This window comes from Oncorhynchus masou, chromosome 12, assembly GCF_036934945.1.
Source record: "Oncorhynchus masou masou isolate Uvic2021 chromosome 12, UVic_Omas_1.1, whole genome shotgun sequence".
Lineage (NCBI taxonomy): Eukaryota > Metazoa > Chordata > Actinopteri > Salmoniformes > Salmonidae > Oncorhynchus > Oncorhynchus masou.
In genome coordinates, this window is record NC_088223.1 from 50,729,905 (window position 1) to 50,750,987 (window position 21,083).

A 21,083-nucleotide genomic window follows, 5' to 3' on the forward strand; every position below is an offset into this window, starting at 1 on the left:
TTAATAACTTCACCATGTTCAAAGGCATATTCAATGTCTGCTTTTTTTTTACTCATCTACAAATAGGTGCCCTTCTTTGCGAGGCATTAGAAAACCTCCCTGGTCTTTGTGGTTGAATCTGTGTTTGAAATTCACTGCTTTACTGAGGGACCTTACAGATAATTGTATGTGAGGGGCACAGAGATTAGGTAGTCATTCTAAAATCATGTTAAACACTACTATTGTAGTTCATGCAACTTATTATGTGACTTGTTAAGCACATTTTTACTCCTGAACTTATTTAGGCTTGCCAAAACAAAGGGGTTGAATACTTATTGACTCAAGATACTTCAGCTTTTCATTTTTAATTCATTGCTAACATTTCAAAACACAATTCCACTTTGACATTATGGGTGACACAAAATCTAAATTTAATCCATTTTAAATGCAGGCTGTAACACAACAAAATGTGGAAAAAGTCAAGGGATGTGAATATCTTCTGAAGGCACTATAGATCCTTCAGGTACAAAGCTTGCCTGAGGAGAACTAATGTGTGATTTTATAATTTCTGAGCTGTTCAACCCTTTTTAGGGCATCCTGGGAAACACTGACCAAAAACGTGGTTCCTACCCTGTCACACTATCGTTGTTGTCTGTATTGACTATCTATGAATGAATGAAACCAAGGACTCATGGCGAAACTCACCATTTCCTGATTCTGCTTTAATGAGTTGTATTTCCCACCCCATCCATTTTTTATTATTATATCCAATGATATGAAAAGGGAACAAATGTTTAATATTACTGGACATTTTCATACTTCAGAATTTTCTAAATTCCGTCATTGTTTTAGAAAAAAAACATGCAAAGACAAGTAAACAAACATCAGAACTGTAAATTTTGACACAAATACATGCATTCGTTTTTATTCACAAAACCAGTCCAATTTTCTAAATGAATACAAACATCGCTGTTGTTTTAAAAGATGTAGCTACCAGCAACATAATGAAAAAAAATGAAAAAAAAACAAAGAACTCTTTTTTCAGTGCGTTCAAATGGGTAGACCCAGAGCTAAGCTATTCCAAATGGAAGTGCTGTCTCCTAGTGCTGTCACCCTCTGTGCTATTCCAAATGGAAGTGCTGTCTCCTAGTGCTGTCGCCCTCTGCGTTGGGATCCTCATGACACACACTAGTTTGGGCCACAAGAACGTAAGGCTGCCAGTTTCACAAAATAAAAAGCTTGGAAATACAGGCGTGGAAAACACGGTTGGTTGGTTGGTTGCTTTGTTGGTTGGTTTGTTGGTTGGTTGGTTGGGGAGATTCCAGTTCTCTGGAGGATAGCATCATCCTGCTAAAGAGTCCCCTGGACTTCTGCCCGATGGGATAACAGTTGCTATTTCATTTCGATAAGTATTTTTACATTTTGAAATATCTCCTTGTTCTTTTACAAGACAACCAGTGATCCGTTTTCAAAACAATATTCGTAAAACAAAAAACAAATCATCAAATAGACAAGGCTTTAAGTTTAAGAACAATGGTGCTAAAATTACAATAGTGCCTGCCGTTAGCCACTAGTTTGAAAATATAGCCGTAAATGTACATTCTCTACACAAGTACTGTATCTTTCCACACGTGAACAACATTAACACCAAACACACAAATGAGTTGATTGTCCACACTCAGTCCGTCATTTCTGTTTGGCAACGAACAGTTCCATGTCTGAGAGACAGAAAAAACCTGCTGGAAAAAGGACAAAAGGTACCAAAATGGAAAACATAGAAAAGGGAATGAAAGTTGCCATAGATATTTTTCTTTATGTTCAATTTTTGGTTCAAGGAATAAGCAGGTGCATCCATTACTCAATTGATTATTTTTTTGTATCATTTCTGTTGAGTTCTTTTGTATATTTTTGTTGTTTGTTTGCTTGTCAGCCAGTGTCCGTGCCGAGACAATCCAAGCGAGAGTTGGCATTGCACTTGATCGCAGAGCTTTGGGTTTGGGTAGGTAAGGGGGTAAGGGGGTAAAGGGGTAAGGGTGGAGGAGGGTCAGAGTCTTACTGGAACCATCGGAATGCTGCTCCTGTAGGAAGCATCACCTTCTTAGAGAAACGAAAAAACAGAGAGAGCAGAGGGAAGGAGAGGGTTAGTAGATACAGGCTGAAGAAAACACATCCCGAGACCCATTGTAAAATGCAACATCTGCAGTTTTTTGTTCTCTCTCTCTTTCGCTCTCTCTTTCTCTCTGTGGACGTTTTTCTCCCCCAGACTAATGATTGAATAGATTCAGACAACAACATGCTCATCAAATCTCCACATCAAACATATTTACAGACACCATAACCCTCCATATCTGCCGACTCTTGTCTTCTGCTCTCTCTCTCTCTCTCTCTCTCTCTCTCTCTCTCTCTCTCTCTCTCCCTCTCTCTGTCTCTCTCTGTCTCTCTCTCTCTCTCTCTCTCTCTCTCTCTCTCTCTCTGTCTCTCTCTCTCTCTCTCCCCCTGTCTCTCCCTGTCTCTCTCTCTCTCTCTCTCTCTCTCTCTCTGTGTGTGTCTCTCTCTGTGTCTCTGTCTCTCTCTCTCTCTCTCTGTCTGTCTCTCTCTGTGTCTGCCCCCCCCATCCCCCCAAGGCTCTATCAGTGAAATCACTGCGTCCCACACAGACATATCCCCAGCCCTCCCCTCCTCCCTCACCTCTCTCTGGCCTTCTGGCCCACACCCCACCCTCCTCCCTCATCAGCCATGGGCAATGGCCTTGGCTCCACGCGAAACTCGATATGGCACATTCATTATTTAGTCACCACGCAGTCACAGACCTCTCCCACCACACCACACCACTCTCACGGGTGACACTGCTCTCTCTGTTCCTCCCTTACTCCTCTCTGTGTGGGATCTCCAGTTCTGACTGCATTGCACTAGGCAGGGCAGGCACCAATGCAATGCAGCTGCAGGGGTTCAGTGGTCGCCTGCCAGTCAGAAGACAGAGGACCACTGGGGCTCAGGCTCAGTCCCCAGAGCTGCAGCACGACAAGCGTTCTGAAAAGCACAACTCTACTGCGGCACAGAATCTCACGTTAGCTAGGACTGCCCGGGGCCAGTCAGGAGTAGCGCCACAAACACTTACGCACCCACGCACACTCATTCCCTCACCAGGGCTTGACTTGGACTTACAGTGCCTTGCGAAAGTATTCGGCCCCCTTGAACTTTGCGACCTTTTGCCACATTTCAGGCTTCAAACATAAAGATATAAAACTGTATTTTTTTGTGAAGAATCAACAACAAGTGGGACACAATCATGAAGTGGAATGACATTTATTGGATAATTCAAACTTTCTTAACAAATCAAAAACTGAAAAATTGGGCGAATATTCTATAAGAAGAACAGGAGCTGAAGGAGTAGAACATTGAGGCTCCAGCGAGCTCCTGCCCGAGTCAAGCACAGTCCCTCACACACACTCACGCCTACCTCCACTCACGCATATGAACATGCAGACACACACCTCCACACACACAGGCACAAATCACAACCGCACAAAAAGCACACGATTCAGACACAATCTAAATGACGTACACACCATGAAGATAGTAAGAAGGTTGCAATTTGCTCGCCTGTCAGTCATACACACAGACAGCACGCAAATGATTGGCACGTCAACACACGCGCAGAGAAATACTGAAAATGTCATATATTTACAGCCAGGGCAAATATTGGACACTCGAAAAGCAAGGAGGTCAAGGTGGTGCAAGGTCCATAAGCACCTCACTAATGACCTTTCACCTATGTCACTCAGGCACATAGATGCTAACCTCAAGGCCTTTTTCACTGGGAACCAACACATTTAAAAAGGGGAAAAAACTCTGAGCCAACACCTGTGACCTCCACTCTGCATAAACACGGTTGTTTGTCATGTCTGGCCTAGGGGGAGGGGACTCCCAAGGTCACAATCCATTCCAGGCGTCCATTTCAATGTCCAGCATCTTAATCCCTGTTTATTGATTTAACTATGAATATGCTACTGCTACTTTCCTCAATGGACGCTGCATAAAGCCTATGCTTTCCCCCACCCAGGGGCCTTCTAGCCTTCCTTTAGCACACATACTGAGAGAATTGGTTAGCAGAACAGGTCATACTCTGAAATGTCTCCAGTATCTAATTTGTTATCTTATTTGTCCTGGCACAGTTTGACTGTGGTGGGGACAGCTGATCCAGGACCTGCCCATAGAGGAGCGTTCTCTTTAGAGCAGAGCATTAGGCTAAAGACTCCCATCAATCACTTCCCACTGGACAGCCCCAGGTCCACTTGTCACAAGAGCCCTTTTACCCTGACCCTTGATGCTGAGAGACCTCGGACAGTTTTAGACCGTGATGTCATCTCTCCCCTCTCGTAGGTAGGCTATGGGAGTCAATAACCCCACTGCTGTATGTGGGTTGAGCTGTCTGCAAGTACATCTGTCTGTCCGCACCTGTCTATCCTACTCCTAGCAGTTTCTGTGTCTGGCTGGCAACGTGCCTACTGATCTGGGCATCTCAATGTCAGGCTGCATGCCTGTGCGTCTCTGCGTCAGTCTGCATGCCTGTGTGTCTCTGCGTCAGTCTGCATGCCTGTGTGTCTCTGCGTCAGTCTGCTCTCCCAGTCTGCCGTTCGGTTTCTGGGGGGGTCACAACACTAAGTGAAAACTCTCTGGCTCCAGTGTCTGCATGCCGCAAACTTGCCATATCGCCAGACATCTAATGCCTGTAGTGGGTCGGCTTGATCTGTCATCAGGGATACGATACTTGAAACGCACCAACACAGACACACAGTTATTGGTAAACACACAGCCATAGCAGAATGTTCATCAAACAGTGATGTATACACTTCAAACAAACAAACATTCACAAAAAAACAAACAATCCCCCCAGGCCCCAAGTGACCCTGACAAACAAATACAAACAACAGACCATAGTACAGAAACACACTAGCATTAAAAAATAAATACACAATATAAACACAGATTGTGACCTAAAAATCTGTACTTTTCTCACCTAGACAGCAAATAGCAACAGTGAGACTGGGCCAGTCAACAGTGAGACTGAGCCAGTCAACAGTGAGACTGAGCAAGTCAACAGTGAGACTGAGCCAGTCAACAGTGAGACTGAGCCAGTCAACAGTGAGACTGAGCAAGTCAACAGTGAGACTGAGCTAGTCATCAGTGAGACTGAGCAAGTCAACAGTGAGACTGAGCCAGTCAACAGTGAGACTGAGCCAGTCAACAGTGAGACTGAGCCAGTCAACAGTGAAACTGAGCAAGTCAACAGTGAAACTGAGCCAGTCAACAGTGAGACTGAGCCAGTCAACAGTGAGACTGCAGCCAGTCAACAGTGAGACTGAGCCAGTCAACAGTGAGACTGAGCCAGTCAACAGTGAGACGTGAGCCAGTCAACAGTGAGACTGAGCCAGTCAACAGTGAGACTGAGCCAGTCAACAGTGAAACTGAGCCAGTCAACAGTGAGACTGAGCCAGTCAACAGTGAGACTGAGCCAGTGAGACTGAGCCAGTCAACAGTGAAACTGAGCCAGTCAACAGTGAGACTGAGCCAGTCAACAGTGAGACTGCAGCCAGTCAACAGTGAGACTGAGCCAGTCAACAGTGAGACTGAGCCAGTCAACAGTGAGACTGAGCCAGTCAACAGTGAAACTGCAGCCAGTCAACAGTGAGACTGCAGCCAGTCAACAGTGAAACTGCAGCCAGTCAACAGTGAGACTGCAGCCAGTCAACAGTGAGACTGAGCAAGTCAACAGTGAGACTGCAGCCAGTCAACAGTGAGACTGAGCCAGTCAACAGTGAGACTGAGCCAGTCAACAGTGAGACTGCAGCCAGTCAACAGTGAGACTGAGCCAGTCAACAGTGAGACTGAGCCAGTCAACAGTGAGACTGAGCCAGTCAACAGTGAGACTGCAGCCAGTCAACAGTGAGACTGAGCCAGTCAACAGTGAGACTGAGTCAGTCAACAGTGAGACTAAGCCAGTCAACAGTGAGACTAAGCCAGTCAACAGTGAGACTGAGCCAGTCAACAGTGAGACTGAGCCAGTCAACAGTGAGACTGCAGCCAATCAACAGTAAGACTGCAGCCAGTCAACAGTGAGACTGAGCCAGTCAACAGTGAGACTGAGTCAGTCAACAGTGAGACTGAGCCAGTCAACAGTGAGACTGAGCCAGTCAACAGTGAGACTGAGCCAGTCAACAGTGAGACTGCAGCCAGTCAACAGTGAGACTGAGCCAGTCAACAGTGAGACTGCAGCCAGTCAACAGTGAGACTGAGCCAATCAACAGTGAGACTGCAGCATGCTGCAGAAAGGGACTAGTTCTCCTGGGCTCCGTTTATTTCTGTTCAAATGTAGCGTTCCCAAAATAAATCCAGACATCTCCAGCCAGCGAGGTGTGAGGTGGCAAGGGCCTCGTCACGCTACCTCCCCCTAACTCTGTTTTTACAGCCATCTTTAGTCTGCCATGAGGTTTCGACGGGAAGCCTTCAACACCCCCAAAACATCGAGCCGTCGGCCTCTCTTTCTATTCTCACATACACAGACCACATCAGACTGTATAAACTTCAACTAATGTCCACTCACGTGCATCAAAACCGAACAACTAACACACACGGACCAAAAATTAAAACCTTTAATAAAAATCTGTTGCAAATTTGTAATAAAGGAATTATCAAAATTATCAAAAGCAGTGACAGTCACTGAGGTCTCTGAGAAAATGTATACAAAACAATAAAAACAACCTGTTTTTCCCAGATTTCGGGGGTCTGAAGAGGTCAAAACAAACCAAGCATTAAAATACTTATTAAACCATGACACATCTTTACGACCAAATACACACACACACTCACTCACTCACACTCACTCACTCACTCACTCACTCACTCACTCACTGACACACACACTCACTCACTCACTCACTCACACACACACACACACACACACACACACACACACACACACACACACACACACACACAGAGAGAGAGAGCGAGAGAGCGAGGGAAACACACACACACAGAGAGCGAGAGAGAGAGAGAGAAACACACACACACTACAAGCACTATGGCTAACAGTCTATGCCACCTCGCTAAGTGATCCCCATCCATTAGCCTCCCTGTTAGACAGCCGGCTGTGTGTATGTGAGATGTGACACTCTGGGGCTGTTTCCACTACACTCCAGCTGAAGCAAACAGCAGATGACTGTCTGTGGCGTGCTGCTTCCGAGCCGGACCAGATGACCATGGCCCTCCATTTTGTCCCGGGTGCTGCTGTCCTGGTGTCACTGAACATGTCCTAACCTCAGTAACCAAGAGTAATGAGTGGGTTGGGCAATATTTTTCGAACCATTCCATAATTCCCCAGTTAACAGAACATAAAACAGAGTAAACTAGATAATTCAATCTGTACTGTCCACAGTGTGGTGATACTTAACAGGGTTGATAGTACAAGCAGTGTAATCTACTGTAAAGACTGAACGAACCCCCTCCATTGACAACATGAACGGCAGTCCTCTCAGGCAAGCCCTAATAAATTATAAACCCGAAGATCAAAGTAGGATACTGGGGGCCAAATATCAGATGTGTTATTGTACAAAATATGTTTTGTGCCATCGTTCTCACCTTTGACCTTCAGCACTACGATGACACAACTCGGTCTGACCTACTGACTGACTGTGCGAGTCGATTCTCTGGCCTACTGGCCTGTGGACCAACGCAGGCACTAACACAGAACAAGTTCTAGCCAGCATTGGCCTGCTAAGGGCCCGTTCAGATTAGGCACACCGTTTCTTTGAAGATAGAAGAACTAACCCAATCTGAAGGAGAGGTCAACAGTTCATTCGATGCTAAGCTATTCCAAATGGAAATGCTCAACAGGTGTACATAGTTGCCCTGTTAATATCACATCAAGTGCCCTGCTAAGGCTATCCTGCTGATGCGCTGCGTGTGGAAAGCACGACAACAAGCAATCTGATTTTATTAGCAGCATAAAATCCTACAACTATCGGACATAAATCCATGGGAAACGGAGATCAGTTTGCTGCGATTCTCTCTTGTGGTTTCGGGGGAAACAAACGTAGAAGTCAACCTCATAGTGAAGGTTGCAGTCATGCATATTCAATCACCTGTTGTTGATCTGAATGCCGTGAACAACTGATGGACATTTCTGCCATGTGACCACTGATAGCATACTACCAATCAATAACACACAGGAAATTCTATTACTATCACACATCCGCAAGCATCTGATTACTTAAGAGAACCGTTTCAGAGTAAGGTTAGGGCTGTTCACAGTGCAACCATTTGACGTGACATCTGAAGTGGAATGGGGGGGGGGGGGACGGGACATGCGGGTCAAGCCCTGATTAATCAGAGTCGTTGCATGTGTGCTCGGGGGCACAAGGACCAGATTACACCAGATGATACCCCACTGTCTCGTGAACGTGAGTATTGTAGTATATCTGTAGCAACAGGGTGATACTGTATTCAGGATCACAGCATTCTGCAGACTGTAACAGTCATTGGTAGAGAGCCCACTTGTTATGGTCAGGACAGGATTGTGTACTAGCATAGCACATGTACAGTGTCGGCGTAAGATATTGCCGGCGTCGCTATTGGCGGAACAGAGGCCGACAGAGAAGAAAATGTTGATACCCAGGCAGCAGAACCTAAAGACACCACCATTGTCCTTCCATCTAAGAAAGGAACCATAAACTTTTGAATGTGATGCTCACCTCTTTTGTACAATTAACGGGGGTCAATTGCTTTACCCCTCTTAACGGCGATTCAATGTTGCGTAATGTCATCGTGACAATTGAGGTAATACACCAAAATATTGTTTGGGACGTTATGTCATTTGTCATCGCATGTTTATCAGAGCTTTTGGAGCAGTACTGACATCATGAATGTAATTGTCAAGGTGCCCTAAAAACACGATCGGATATGCCACATGAACTTCTCTGAGGTCACAAAAGGGCGACACTGATTTGAGTTTGGGCCCAGTGCCACTGAGGTGACCCAGATGAGAAGTTTGCAGGCAATTTAGCCAAAACAGGCGTGCCACAGGAGAGAGAGAGATCGGTCGAGAGGGGGGCGCCTGTGCCACACTGACACCTGGTGCTCCAGATGACAACCCCATGGCCAGATGGACCATGTCACACACACATATGCTCTGCCACACATACTACCCATCCAAAACATGTACACACAAACACATCCACAATGTCACGCACTGCAACACACACGGTCTCGGTCAAACATCTACAGAAACTCTTACAATCCCATCACACCCTCTCTCTCGCCTCATCTCCTCATTCCTCCTTACACACAAACCCGCGGGGCCACACTAATATAGTAACATATCACACAAAACATCACGGCACACACACACACACACACACACACACACACACACACACACACACACACACACACACACACACATTTGTGTTAACAGAACATGCATTGACCCCCCCCCCCACCCCCCAGTTGAGAAATGCACAATCTACCTGTTCTGTGAGGGCATAAAATAAGAGCTCTGTATCATGGTGGGTGTGGAGAGGGGTTTGCTCAGTGCGTGTGGAGGACAGATTAAAGAGACCCCATGGGGCATGTCTACCCCCCCCCCCCCTCCACACACCCTCCCCCTCATCACCACCTGTTATTCTCCTGCTCTGCTCAAAGCCTCGCCCCATCAAAAAGACGCTCCACACCCTTCGGAGCAGTGTCACGCTCTATACATACACGCATAAAGTTGAGTTGTAAGTGTGTATGGTTAAGGTAAACTCCCAACACTCTTTCCACACCTACACTCTTTTGGCTCCCGGTAGAACCCTTTTGGGTTCCATATAGAACCCTCTGTGGAAAGGGTCCTACATGGAACCTAAAAAGGGTTCCACCTGGAACCAAAAGAGTTCTACCTGGAACTAAAAAATGGTTCTTCAAAGGGCTGCTATGGGGACAGACAAAGAACCCTTTTAGGTTCTTGATAGCATCTTTTTTGTGTACTGTATTTTATTTAACTAGGCAAGTCAGTTAAAAACAAATTCTTATTTACAATGACGGCCTACACCGACCAAACCCAGACAACGCTGGGCCAATTGTGCGCTGCCCTATGAGACTCCCAATCACAGCCGGATGTGATATAGCCTGGATTTGAACCAGGGTGTCTAGTGCCTTAGACTGCTGTGAGACTCAGGAGCCCATCCTGCCTGACCCTTCCTTCTATGACACTCTATGACCCTCTATGTCATCTCTAACCCCCCACTGAGCTCTTACCTCCAGAGCGGCAGACGGTTTCTTTTTCAGCTCCTCACATTTGCGGAACTTGCAGATCTGGTGGCCCGTTTTGCGGTTCCGGCAGCTGCTGCACGTCTCGCAGTTAATCCGCCGGCGGCAGGGCGGGCACATGCCGCAGCGTTTCCGCTTCTTTTTGCCGGAGTTGATGGCCGAGGCCAGCTCGCTCTGCGCCGGGTACTCGGCCAGGCCGGCCATGTGCAGCGCGCTGTCGGCCAAGAACACTCCTGCCGGTGTCATGATGAACAGCCCCGGGTTGAACGGGAAACCGCCTCCAACACCGTACGGGAAGTCCGCAACACCGCCAACAGAGTCCACAGCGGACGCACCCTCCAAGTCGCTTGCCCCTGAGCCTGAATCGCTACCCCCCATCCCCATCCCCATCCCCCCCGGCAGCAGCATGTGCTCCATCCCAGCCCTCTTTAGCAGCTCCGCCGCCTGGGCAAAGTGCAGCAGGCCGTTCTGTCCCTCCAAGACCTGCTCCAGGGTCCGGTCCAGCTTGGCTGCCGCCAGCGCTGAGACGGTGGGCTGGGGCTGTGGGGGCGGCTGGGGCTTGGCCGAGTGGCTCTTGGCCTCTCCGTTGTGGTGTGCGTGTCCATTAGTGTTGGTGGGGCAGGCGGCTGTGTACTGGGAGAGGGTGCGTGACCTCTTAAGGCTCTTACTCAGGGGCTCACTGATGATGCCACTGCGGTTCCTGCGCTCGACGACAGGGACATCCTCCGTGCAGCTGTTCCGCTCCAGGGCCTCGGCTGTCCGGTCTCGGCTTCCCTCCGACCGTCCGCTAGACATGGTCCAGTGCGTGCAGGGCTGGTGGGGTGGCGGGGCGGGAGGGGGGACAGGGGGCGAGCAGAGGAGGGGGAGCCGATAGTTTCTCACAGTCTGCTCTGAGCCCAGGTGAGGTGGCACCTCCCCGCTGTGGACGAATCGGCCAGCCAATCACAGGCAGGCCCTAGAGCCCTGGCTCTCGCTCTAAACCTCAGCCCTCATCCGCATCCTTTCACTGGCAACCTACAAAACTGACACAGGGAGAGAGGAGAGCGAGAAGGGTCCTTCAATAACAGGCTCAGTGTTGGACCTAGACAGCATCTTAGTAAACAACCGACTCCATTGAAATAAATGGGACAGCAACTCTGCCATGCCTTAATGTTACCTGTTTATTAGATTGAACACAGCTGGTGGAGAGAGAAAAAAAAACTGCAAAAACGAGGCAGCTCATGTATCTAAACAGCTCATGAACACAGTGTAATAGCCCGGGAAGATGTGTCCACTTACACCATTAAACGTTCATCAACCCCCCGACCCCCCCCCCCCCCACAATAGAACATTCAGAACACAGAAAACATAAATTATACTAAACGACAGCGACAGAAGAGAACAGACAGCGCTATGTTTTCTTCTCCAATTTCACCAATTTATGAGCTAATTCCCACCCTTTAGTTTGAATGCAGCCATAGTATCTCCCAGGAGAAAACCATGAAGAGCCGGCCTGTGGAGACTCACTCTTTCCATCAAAGGGATTTGTAACAATAATTCCCACACACTACATGCAGACACAATTGAAATCCATTTTCACATGAATTAAGACTTCAGACCATGAACAATCCCCACGTTGCCATCCCGCTCTCCTACTCCCAGAAACCTTGACTTAGTGTTAGTGGTGGTACCGCTGCTGGTGGGGGTCAAACTTCATGTTTTTGAAGGATCTCCTGGCATGTGACAATGTTAAACATTTGTTTATGTATTTAATTGGAGAGTTTCATTCCAAAATGCAATATATGCAGTATTAGAAATACGGGGATATAAACTGTTCTTGTTTAAAGAACTTGTGAAAGAGGTTGGTGTGTTTTTATCTAATCATGGCACGGGGGTGGTTCAAATGTGCTTGTTTGTAATCCATCACCTGATGGATTCATTTCAGAGAGGCAAATAATCATGTTCTGATGCCAAACGCTATATATCCGCCACACTCTCAGAGAAATATTGCCAGGTTTTACACAGTAGAATGTAACAAATAACTACATGTTTCATAAAGAACTGTACAAATGATACATTTGTGACAAACCCCTTTCCCCCCCCCCCAGTTTTACAAAAATGTATCAATAAAGTAATATGACATCTGTATGTAAAACATATACATTTTGTTATTTAGCAGATTTAGGTCTTATTCAGAGTGACATGCAGTTTGTCCATTCATCTTAAGATCGCTAGGTGAGACAATATCACAGTCAAATATATAGGATACGGACAATCCATTCCAACTCAACAATGGATGTATAGCGTTTTGCATCAAACTCCATTTTAATACTAAAATCCATGAATTAAAAATATGAGAACGCTAATATTTTACAAACACATAAAGGTACCCATAAAATAAAAACAATCTGATTGAAAAAAAATGTGTGTGTATATTGTTTTGGAACAAAACTCTTCAATTGACTAGAGCAAAGATGTTGACATGGTTTGCATATCTTGTGTATATAGGCATTCATCAAATCTTTGTAGATGAATAGTCACTTTAATAAATCTACCTACATGTATGTACATACAGTTGAAGTCAGAAGTTTACATACACTTAGGTTGGAGTCATTAAAACTTGTTTTTCAACCACTCCACACATTTGTTGTTAACAAACTATAGTTTTGGCAAGCTGGTTATGACATCTACTTTGTGCATGACAAGTAATTTTTCCAACAATTGTTTTACAGACAGATTATTTCATTTATAATTCACTGTATCACAATTCCAGCAGGTCAGAAATGTACATATACTAAGTTGACTGTGCCTTGAAACAGCTTGTAAAATTCCAGAAAATGATGTCATGGCTTTAGAAGCTTCTGATAGGCTAATTGACATAATCTGAGTCAATTGGAGATGTACCTGTGGATGTATTTCAAGGCCTACCTTCAAACTCATTGCCTCTTTGCTTGACATCATGGGAAAATCAAAAGAAATAAGCCAAGACCTCAGAAAACAAAATTGCTGACCTCCACAAGTCTGGTTCATCCTTGGGAGCAATTTCCAAACGCCTGAAGCTACCACGTTCATCTGTACAAACAATAGTACGCAAGTATAAACACCATGGGACCACGCAGCCGTCATACCGCTCAGGAAGGACACGCGTTCTGTCTCCTCAAATCAAATCAAATTGTATTTGTCACAAACACATGGTTAGCAGATGTTAATGCGAGTGTAGCAAAATGCTTGTGCTTCTAGTTCCGACAATGCAGTAATAACCGACGAGTAATCGAACCTAATAATTCCACAACTACTACCTTATACACACAAGTGTAAAGGGATAAAGAATATGTACATAAATATATATGAATGAGTGATGGTACAGAACGGCATAGGCAAGATGCAGTAGATGGTATCGAGTACAGTATATACATATGAGATGAGTAATGTAGGGTATGTAAACATAAAGTGGCATTGTTTGAAGTGGCTAGTGATACATTTTTTTTACATCAAATTCCATTATTAAAGTGGCTGGAGTTGAGTCAGTATTTTGGCAGCAGCCACTCAATGTTAGTGGTGGCTGTTTAACAGTCTGATGGCCTTGAGATAGAAGCTGTTTTTCAGTCTCTCGGTCCCTGCTTTGATGCACCTGTACCTACCTCGCCTTCTGGATGATAGCGGGGTGAACAGACAGTGGCTCTGGTGCTTTGCTGCAGGTGGGACTGGTGCACTTCACAAAATAGATGGCATAATGAGGGAGGAAGATTATGTGGATATATTGAAGCAACATCTCAAGACATCAGTCAGGAAGTTAAAGCTTGGTCACAAATGGGTCTTCCATATGGACAATGACCCCAAGCATACTTCCAAAGTTGTGGCAAAATGGCTTAAGGACAACAAAGTCAAGGTATTGGAGTGGCCATCACAAAGCACTGACCTAAATCCAATAGAGAATTTGTGGGCAGAACTGAAAAAGCGTGTGCAAGAAAGGAGGCCTACAAACCTGACTCAGTTACACCAGCTCTGTCAGGAGGAATGGGCCATAATTCATACAACTTATTGTGGGAAGCTTGTGGAAGGCTACCCGAAACGTTTGACTCAAGTTAAACAATTTAAAGGAAATGCTTCCAAATACTAATTGAGTGTATGTACACTTCTGACCCACTGAGAATGTGATGAAAGAAATAAAAGCTGAAATAAATAATTCTCTCTACTATTATTCTGACATTTCACATTCTTAAAATAAAGTGGTGATCCTAACTGACCTAAAACAGGGAATTTCTACTCAGATTAAATGTCAGGAATTATGAAAAACTGAGTTTAAATGTATTTGGCTAAGGTGTATGTAAACTTCTGACTTCAACTGTATTACCTCAATTACCTTGACTAACCTGTGCCCCCACACATTGACTCTGTACAGGTACCCATTGTATATAGCCTCGCTATTGTTATTTTACTGCTGCTCTTTAATTATTTATTACTTTAATTTCTTACTTTTAAAATGTATTTTTCTTAAAACTGCATTGTTAGTTAAGGGCTTGTCAGAGAGCATTTCACTGTAAGGTTACACCTGTTGTAATCGGCGCATGTGACAAATAAAATTTGATTTTGAATTAACACACAAAAAGCCATTTAGAAAAATAAACAAACACAGGTTTGACCACTTACAACACTGTAAGTTTGTTGGTTGTCATACTTCATGACATCATCAACCCTCAAATAACATATACAAAAGATAAGGTGCCAATGTTGTAATCTGAACTCATCATTATGCCTTGTGGATACCCTACTTTCGGTCCAATTAGCTGTGTTCACATATAAGGGTGGTATCGCCTATGATAATCAATAATGTTGTATTCCAAAAAGAATGGAGGATGTGCACAGATAGTGGAGGACAGTGTCATGGCATTGGTCAAGTTGGTTGTCTCTTTTAACCCTCCTGCTGTGTTCAAGGTCGAATTGGACCCATTTACAAGTTCTCTCTCTGAAAAGTGTAGTTCATTTAAACTGATTGACATCAGGTTCCATGACTTTGTCCACTCAGGGCATCTGAACACACAAAATACATTTGGATGATTTTCATTACATTTTGGGTGTTTTGTTTTAACTTTTGTACACCTGTGGTGTTCCCGGTCAAAAATTGAGTTCAGACACAGGCCCATTCATCAGATGGACACACTTCCTCTCCCAGACCCCCACATACATGTGTGTTTGAGTGAGCAAACACACACACACCTCACTCCCCTTCTTGGCTTCCATGGCAACCCCCCACGAGAACCTTTCCCCAATAGAATTTTTCCCCCATGGGAACCACACCTGTTGGCATTCTCACAAACAATCGCAACATTGTTTCAATAATATATAGAACTTTTCTCGCAGTTCTGGTATATAAAGCTTTTTTTGAGGCCTTGCTCACAATTAATTCTGTGGCAGCACAATGACCAAACGATATACTGTATGTGAGGCTCTTGATAATATCTTTGATCATGACACTGGTGAGGAGGAGAGAGTCCTTGTTAAACTTTGCCACAAAGTAGTCTGTGATAAATAGCACAATATGTTTCATCTGAGTATTTGTTGTTGTCATAATAATCCATACATTATGCTTTATTTACTCAAAAACGAGTTGTATGAGCTCAGGTCAATGAGGCCTACCGGCCATCAATAGCAAATAGAGGTTCAAAACGAGTAATGTTCACAAGTTGATAAAATGATCTAAAAGATTAGGCGATAATATATGTATTATTGTGGATGTATAATCAGCTATAATGGGGACAGTCATTTTGGACCGGGAACACAGAATTAATTAACATGAAACGAACACAACAGGAGGGTTAAAATGCTGCTTGACAGTCTCTCTTGGGGAACATCTTATTATTCTCTATGAGACCATTTAATTTGCACAATCCAAGAATTGAAAAACAACCAATTTGCTGGTTGGGTATTTTTCCCAATTCATTCATAAATGAAAATGGACTGAAATGGATTTGACTCCAACACTTTATCCAGAGTGTATACAGCTGAAAGATCCCAATGGCTAACCTCCTATGAAGAGACACACTACCCCACTGACCTGTCCCCACTCACAAACAAGCACCTCCCTGAGAAAAACGGAGGAAATGGCCGGGCCAGTCCTTATAAGGGAAACAAAGGGAAGGGGAGGGGGAGAGGATGGGGTCTGCGCAGTGTGTGGAAATTGGAAGGCCAAAATTAGTGGGAGGTAAAGCTTCAAAGGCAGGAGCGCAGCCCCCGCATTCTCACCAGCTCAGGGGTCCGTGGCGCCAGCGGACTGGAGCCAGCAACTCAGCTCCTCTCCCTGCTCTCCTGCTCTGAGTCTGACCAGGGCTCTGCTCTCTCTCGCTGCTGCTACAGGGCCGCCCGCCTGCTCCACTAACGTCTATGTCTGTGTGTGTGTGTGTGTCTCTCTCTCTCTTTCTCTGTCCTTGCCTCACTCCGTCTATGCTGAGAGTGTCTCTCTGTCTGACCCACATCCTTCGCACTCTTTCCATCTCCATCAAACGTGAACACGTCATTCACAGTCCATCTTTCCCAACCATCTCAGTGCCTCTTCTCACTCTACCATCCGTCTTCCAATGTCAAGGCCATGCCTTTCTAATAGTCTCTGTCCCAACTCCATATCATTCACAGTGACTCCTTGCCCCTTGACCACATTCCTTCTTGTTTTTACCCATTCTCCTAATATCACTCTCACTCTGCTCCTCCGTCATGTCATTCACACACACCCCCTGTGCAGGGGCGGCAAGTAGCCTAGTGGTTAGAGCGTTGGGCCAGTAAGCGGAAGGTTGCTGGATCGAATCCCTGAGCTGAGAAGGTAAAACATCTGTTGTTCTGCCCCTGAACAAGGTAGTTAACCCACTGTTCCCCGGGCACAGAATACGTGGATGTTGATTAAGGCAGCCTCCCCTCCCGCACCTCTCTGATTCAGAGGGGTTGGGTTAAATTTCAGTTGAATACATTCAGTTGGACAAATGATATCTCTTCCAGACCCTAGACTGATCATCTCTTCTCTGTCACTCAACAGTCCCCCAGTTTCTGTGACCAAAGTATTCTCTCGGAATAGAATTATCCCAAATGCTGATACTGTTGAGATGATGGTGATTAGAAAAGCAAGGGTGAATGCACAATGAGGAACAGGTTGGTGCAAAAAAAACATATTACTGGGTGAAAATGTATCTTCCTCAATGACGTCATTACCCATCATGCCAAAGGTAGCCTTAGGTTATAACTTCTACCACAGCTTCTTCCTCCTGCTCAACTTCTCCTAACAGCATCACAAATAGGACTGCCATAAAAATACTTTCAAACTATACTTTGACTGAAGCACCCACTCTCCCTGCTCATATAGGTCTACACTGATTACGTCGGGGGGAGGCTGCTAGAGACATGGCTCGTGCTTCATCCCTGGAGGTCAGCGCGCAGCGGTAATTGGGCCCTCTCTGCTGAATAAACCATCCCAAGGAGTCTTTCCATACAGGCTCCCCAAGGCCAACGAGAAAGGGAGCTGTATGGAATATACAAACAAAATGGACTAACCCACGAGCTGAACTGAACAATCTTTGAAATCTGCAAGTGGAAAAAGTCATACTGAAGTTTGTATGATATAGTCCTAATGAATCATTTCGATTTTTAGAACATAGAATGAATATTCCTCAAAGTATTTTGCTGTATTCATAAAATCCTCATTAGGCCGATGAAAAAATAACCACAGCCTATAAAAAGAACGGGTCTAGTAGGCAAACAAATAAACAGATAGGTCTAAACTATTTAGGGTATTAAAATTGGCAAAATGGGGCATTTATTGCAATAGTTTTCGGTCCATATTTGCTGTCAGTGTAAAAAAATAACATGTGGGCCTATTAAGAAATAAATATTCATTTTTGGCATCAATCATAACACCAAAACATTTAACAACAAGCCAAGCCAAGTCTATGTTGTGGGACGCTGCAAGGTAGCTCAGCTAGAGGCTACTTCTTGGTTCAGGTAATGCAGAACCAAAGACAACCCTTCCCTTCCCTTCAAACGCACGATCACGCAGACACGCACATCTATCTTTCTAGTCCTCTCCCTCAGTCTCAACCCCCCCCCCCCCCCCGTCTCTGGCACACACACAAGAACGCACACACACCGTCGGGCACATTCGTGCACGAGACCCAAGGAAGTTTATAAAGACCAGAATTAAACATCCAACCTGCTGCGTCTCTCTGTTTTTTTCCCCTCCCATTCCTGAGTTAAAATAAACAAAAGTATATCCGTGCGATGGTGTGTTAAATCGTTATTAACTATTTGTGTAAAATCGTGACTAATTATTTGCATAAACATGCAGCATAAGAGCGCCACTACCGGTAGCGGATTGCGGCAGTACCAAGGGGGGGTCGCGGTAAATCCAGGCTTGCAGCGGCGATACAGCACAGAGACATCGCGCGCAATAGACTGGCTGATCGTCGCATGCGGAACAATGAAGAACAAACACGTTCGCTCTACAATAAAATCACTCAGAGAACACCTGGCATACTGTTCTTCGGATGACTCGGCGATAGGCTACATCGAAAACAAACCCCCCAAAAAATCTTGCTCGTTTTTCAGCCATTAGCCTATGTATTTTCACAAAAGCATTTGTTGATGATTCAAGGGAACACTGCAGAAAATAAAAGTTCCGTTTAAATGTATCTCTAGGTAAAGAGATGCCTCATCACCACCTGACATTAAAAGGATTTACAACCAGAAACGTCATCAAGACCCAACGCAAACTGCCATAATTTCAATGGAAAATATTTCTGGAGAGCGTAGAGTTTCTTGGAGCGCATGTCATTATCAGATAATTCACACTTTCATTATTCACCCCAAAAATCTTTGAATGAAATGAACAGCTCTCCACAATTCTACAAACCTCTAGAGCATTGCCAAATGATCGATGAAAAATGTACAAATGAGGATGTGACAGCAGAATGACGATTATGGCCATTCAAAAATATCAAGCCAATAACCGTGCATGCATCACATGCATTCGAGACCCGCGGATCCTAATTGTATCTAACATTAAAGCAGCACACAAAAAATACCTTTTGTCTGGACTCAATGATCTGAAACCCCGGTCTCTGCGGTGCCAGCGTATGGTCTGCACCAGCACGTTTGAGAAGAACCATTCTCCCATTTAACTTGATCGTTAGGAAGGTGACATCCCCAACTTTCAGCAGACTTCAACAAAGTATGATCCCCCCTCCCTCCTATGTATCTGCATATTTGCAAACACTCTCTCTTTTTTGTTCGCACCTACCAAAGCGGTTCCGAGTGGAGGGGAGGGCTCCCACTGTCCAAGCCGTCCGTCTCCAAGCTTACCGTAGAGCTTGATGTAAAAAATAAATAAAGGGAAAAAACCTTAATATAAACCAATTAAATTAATATAGTCCTCGCCTGTATAGAACAAGCGGGAAATATAATACGAAATTATTGTAAAACGTACTTTCTCGGAAGCTGAGCGTGTGGGATCTCCAACCTTTTCGATTCTCGCAATCCCACCTACATCCCCGCTCGCCGAGAAGAACATGCAAACACATTTCATCGATTTTTGGAGCTTCTCGGAAAAACCGAACTGGACTTTCGGCAGCATGGCGACAGAAAATAATATACCTTTTATACTTTTTAAAATATAGCGATGTATTACTCTTCTCGAGGCTTTCAGGTGCTCGACTTTGAATATTCAAGGGGCGTGTAATGAAGAACATGTTTGTTATTAAAGCTTGACATATTTATGGCTTTGAGATGCATTTCACTGGTTGTTGTGGCTCCCATCAGTGCTGGCTGTAGGCACATCATGATTTGTTTCTCTCTGTATGAGCGCAAGTTGATATTTCGTCATACCTCTTTAAGACTTAACTTTCTTTTAACACATTCCTGTTTACAAATAACTTTCACAGTGCAATCCGTCAATATGGAAACATATCCGATGGTTAATATTGCACGGACAAAAACGAATATTTTTCTCTTGTTTGATTTTCAGTGATGGACATCCACATGTGTGTGAACCTAGCCTGTTAATGCGAAGTGTCAAGGTCTAGGCTATTACCTTATTTTAAAAATCGCCTATTCCTACCAAAGTATGGTAAGGTGCGCTATTGCAATTCCCCTTTCCAGTAGCAATGAGTCTGATTTGCAAAACAACATACTTGTCTTGATGTTTGAACTTCATTATTATAAATTGACATCATGTTGTCCTTCATTGACATTTTAATGTTCTAATTTAGGATGATAACACGTTCGTGTGGCATGTCACTGGTGGTTTCTGATGGTAACCATGTTTATTTTACGCAGCGTAATTAGGTAATTAGACGATGGGTTGTTTTTCACACTCGAAGCGGTGTGTGCGCGCAGGAGTGGCCACACGGCGCTCAGTCGCTACTCGCTACTCGCTATGTTATCGCCCATGACCGGTGCGCTCGGCTCCTCTTCTCGCTCAAACCAAGAGTCCACTCCACCTCTTTCGAATGTCCTGTCTACTGGCAGGCGGCCAACCGAAGTGTGTGGAAATGACACCGCCAGGGCGGCAGAGATTTTCCTTCATTTCTCTCCTTCCCAATTGCAGACGGGCTGACATTGGCTAGAAAGTGGAGCAGCTCGTCAGGGACAATCAATGCGAATCGATCGAGCCGTGCGGTTGAGGTTGCGAGCTGGAAAATAACGCGGCAGCTTGAGAGAGGGAGAGAGAGGGAGGGGTGTTCACACTGGCAGTAGTCAGCCAACCTCCCGCACACAAAAACACCCTCTCACTTGGACACACACATATACACACACAGTGTAAACCATAATCTGTCACCAAA

General features: G+C 44.9%; 1 protein-coding gene across 3 annotated transcripts; it reads right to left on the reverse strand.

Annotated features, from left to right (window-relative positions):
- Nucleotides 1-675: 675 nt before the first annotated feature.
- LOC135550306 (CXXC-type zinc finger protein 5-like) lies at nucleotides 676-19,811 on the reverse strand. 3 transcript variants are annotated; one of them, XM_064980980.1, is made up of 4 exons: nucleotides 19,730-19,811; nucleotides 19,544-19,612; nucleotides 10,276-11,309; nucleotides 676-2,076 (listed from the first exon to the last, which is right to left on the reverse strand). In XM_064980980.1, the coding sequence occupies exons 3-4, from the start codon at nucleotides 11,080-11,082 to the stop codon at nucleotides 2,032-2,034; spliced, it is 852 nt and encodes a 283-aa protein (XP_064837052.1). In that variant the 5' UTR covers nucleotides 11,083-11,309; nucleotides 19,544-19,612; nucleotides 19,730-19,811; the 3' UTR covers nucleotides 676-2,031. The 3 variants fall into 3 exon arrangements, with proteins under 3 accessions (XP_064837052.1, XP_064837054.1, XP_064837053.1); XM_064980982.1 differs by having other exon boundaries at nucleotides 676-2,073; nucleotides 19,544-19,799; XM_064980981.1 differs by lacking the exons at nucleotides 19,544-19,612; nucleotides 19,730-19,811 and adding an exon at nucleotides 19,329-19,518.
- Between the last annotated feature and the right edge of the window lie 1,272 nt (nucleotides 19,812-21,083).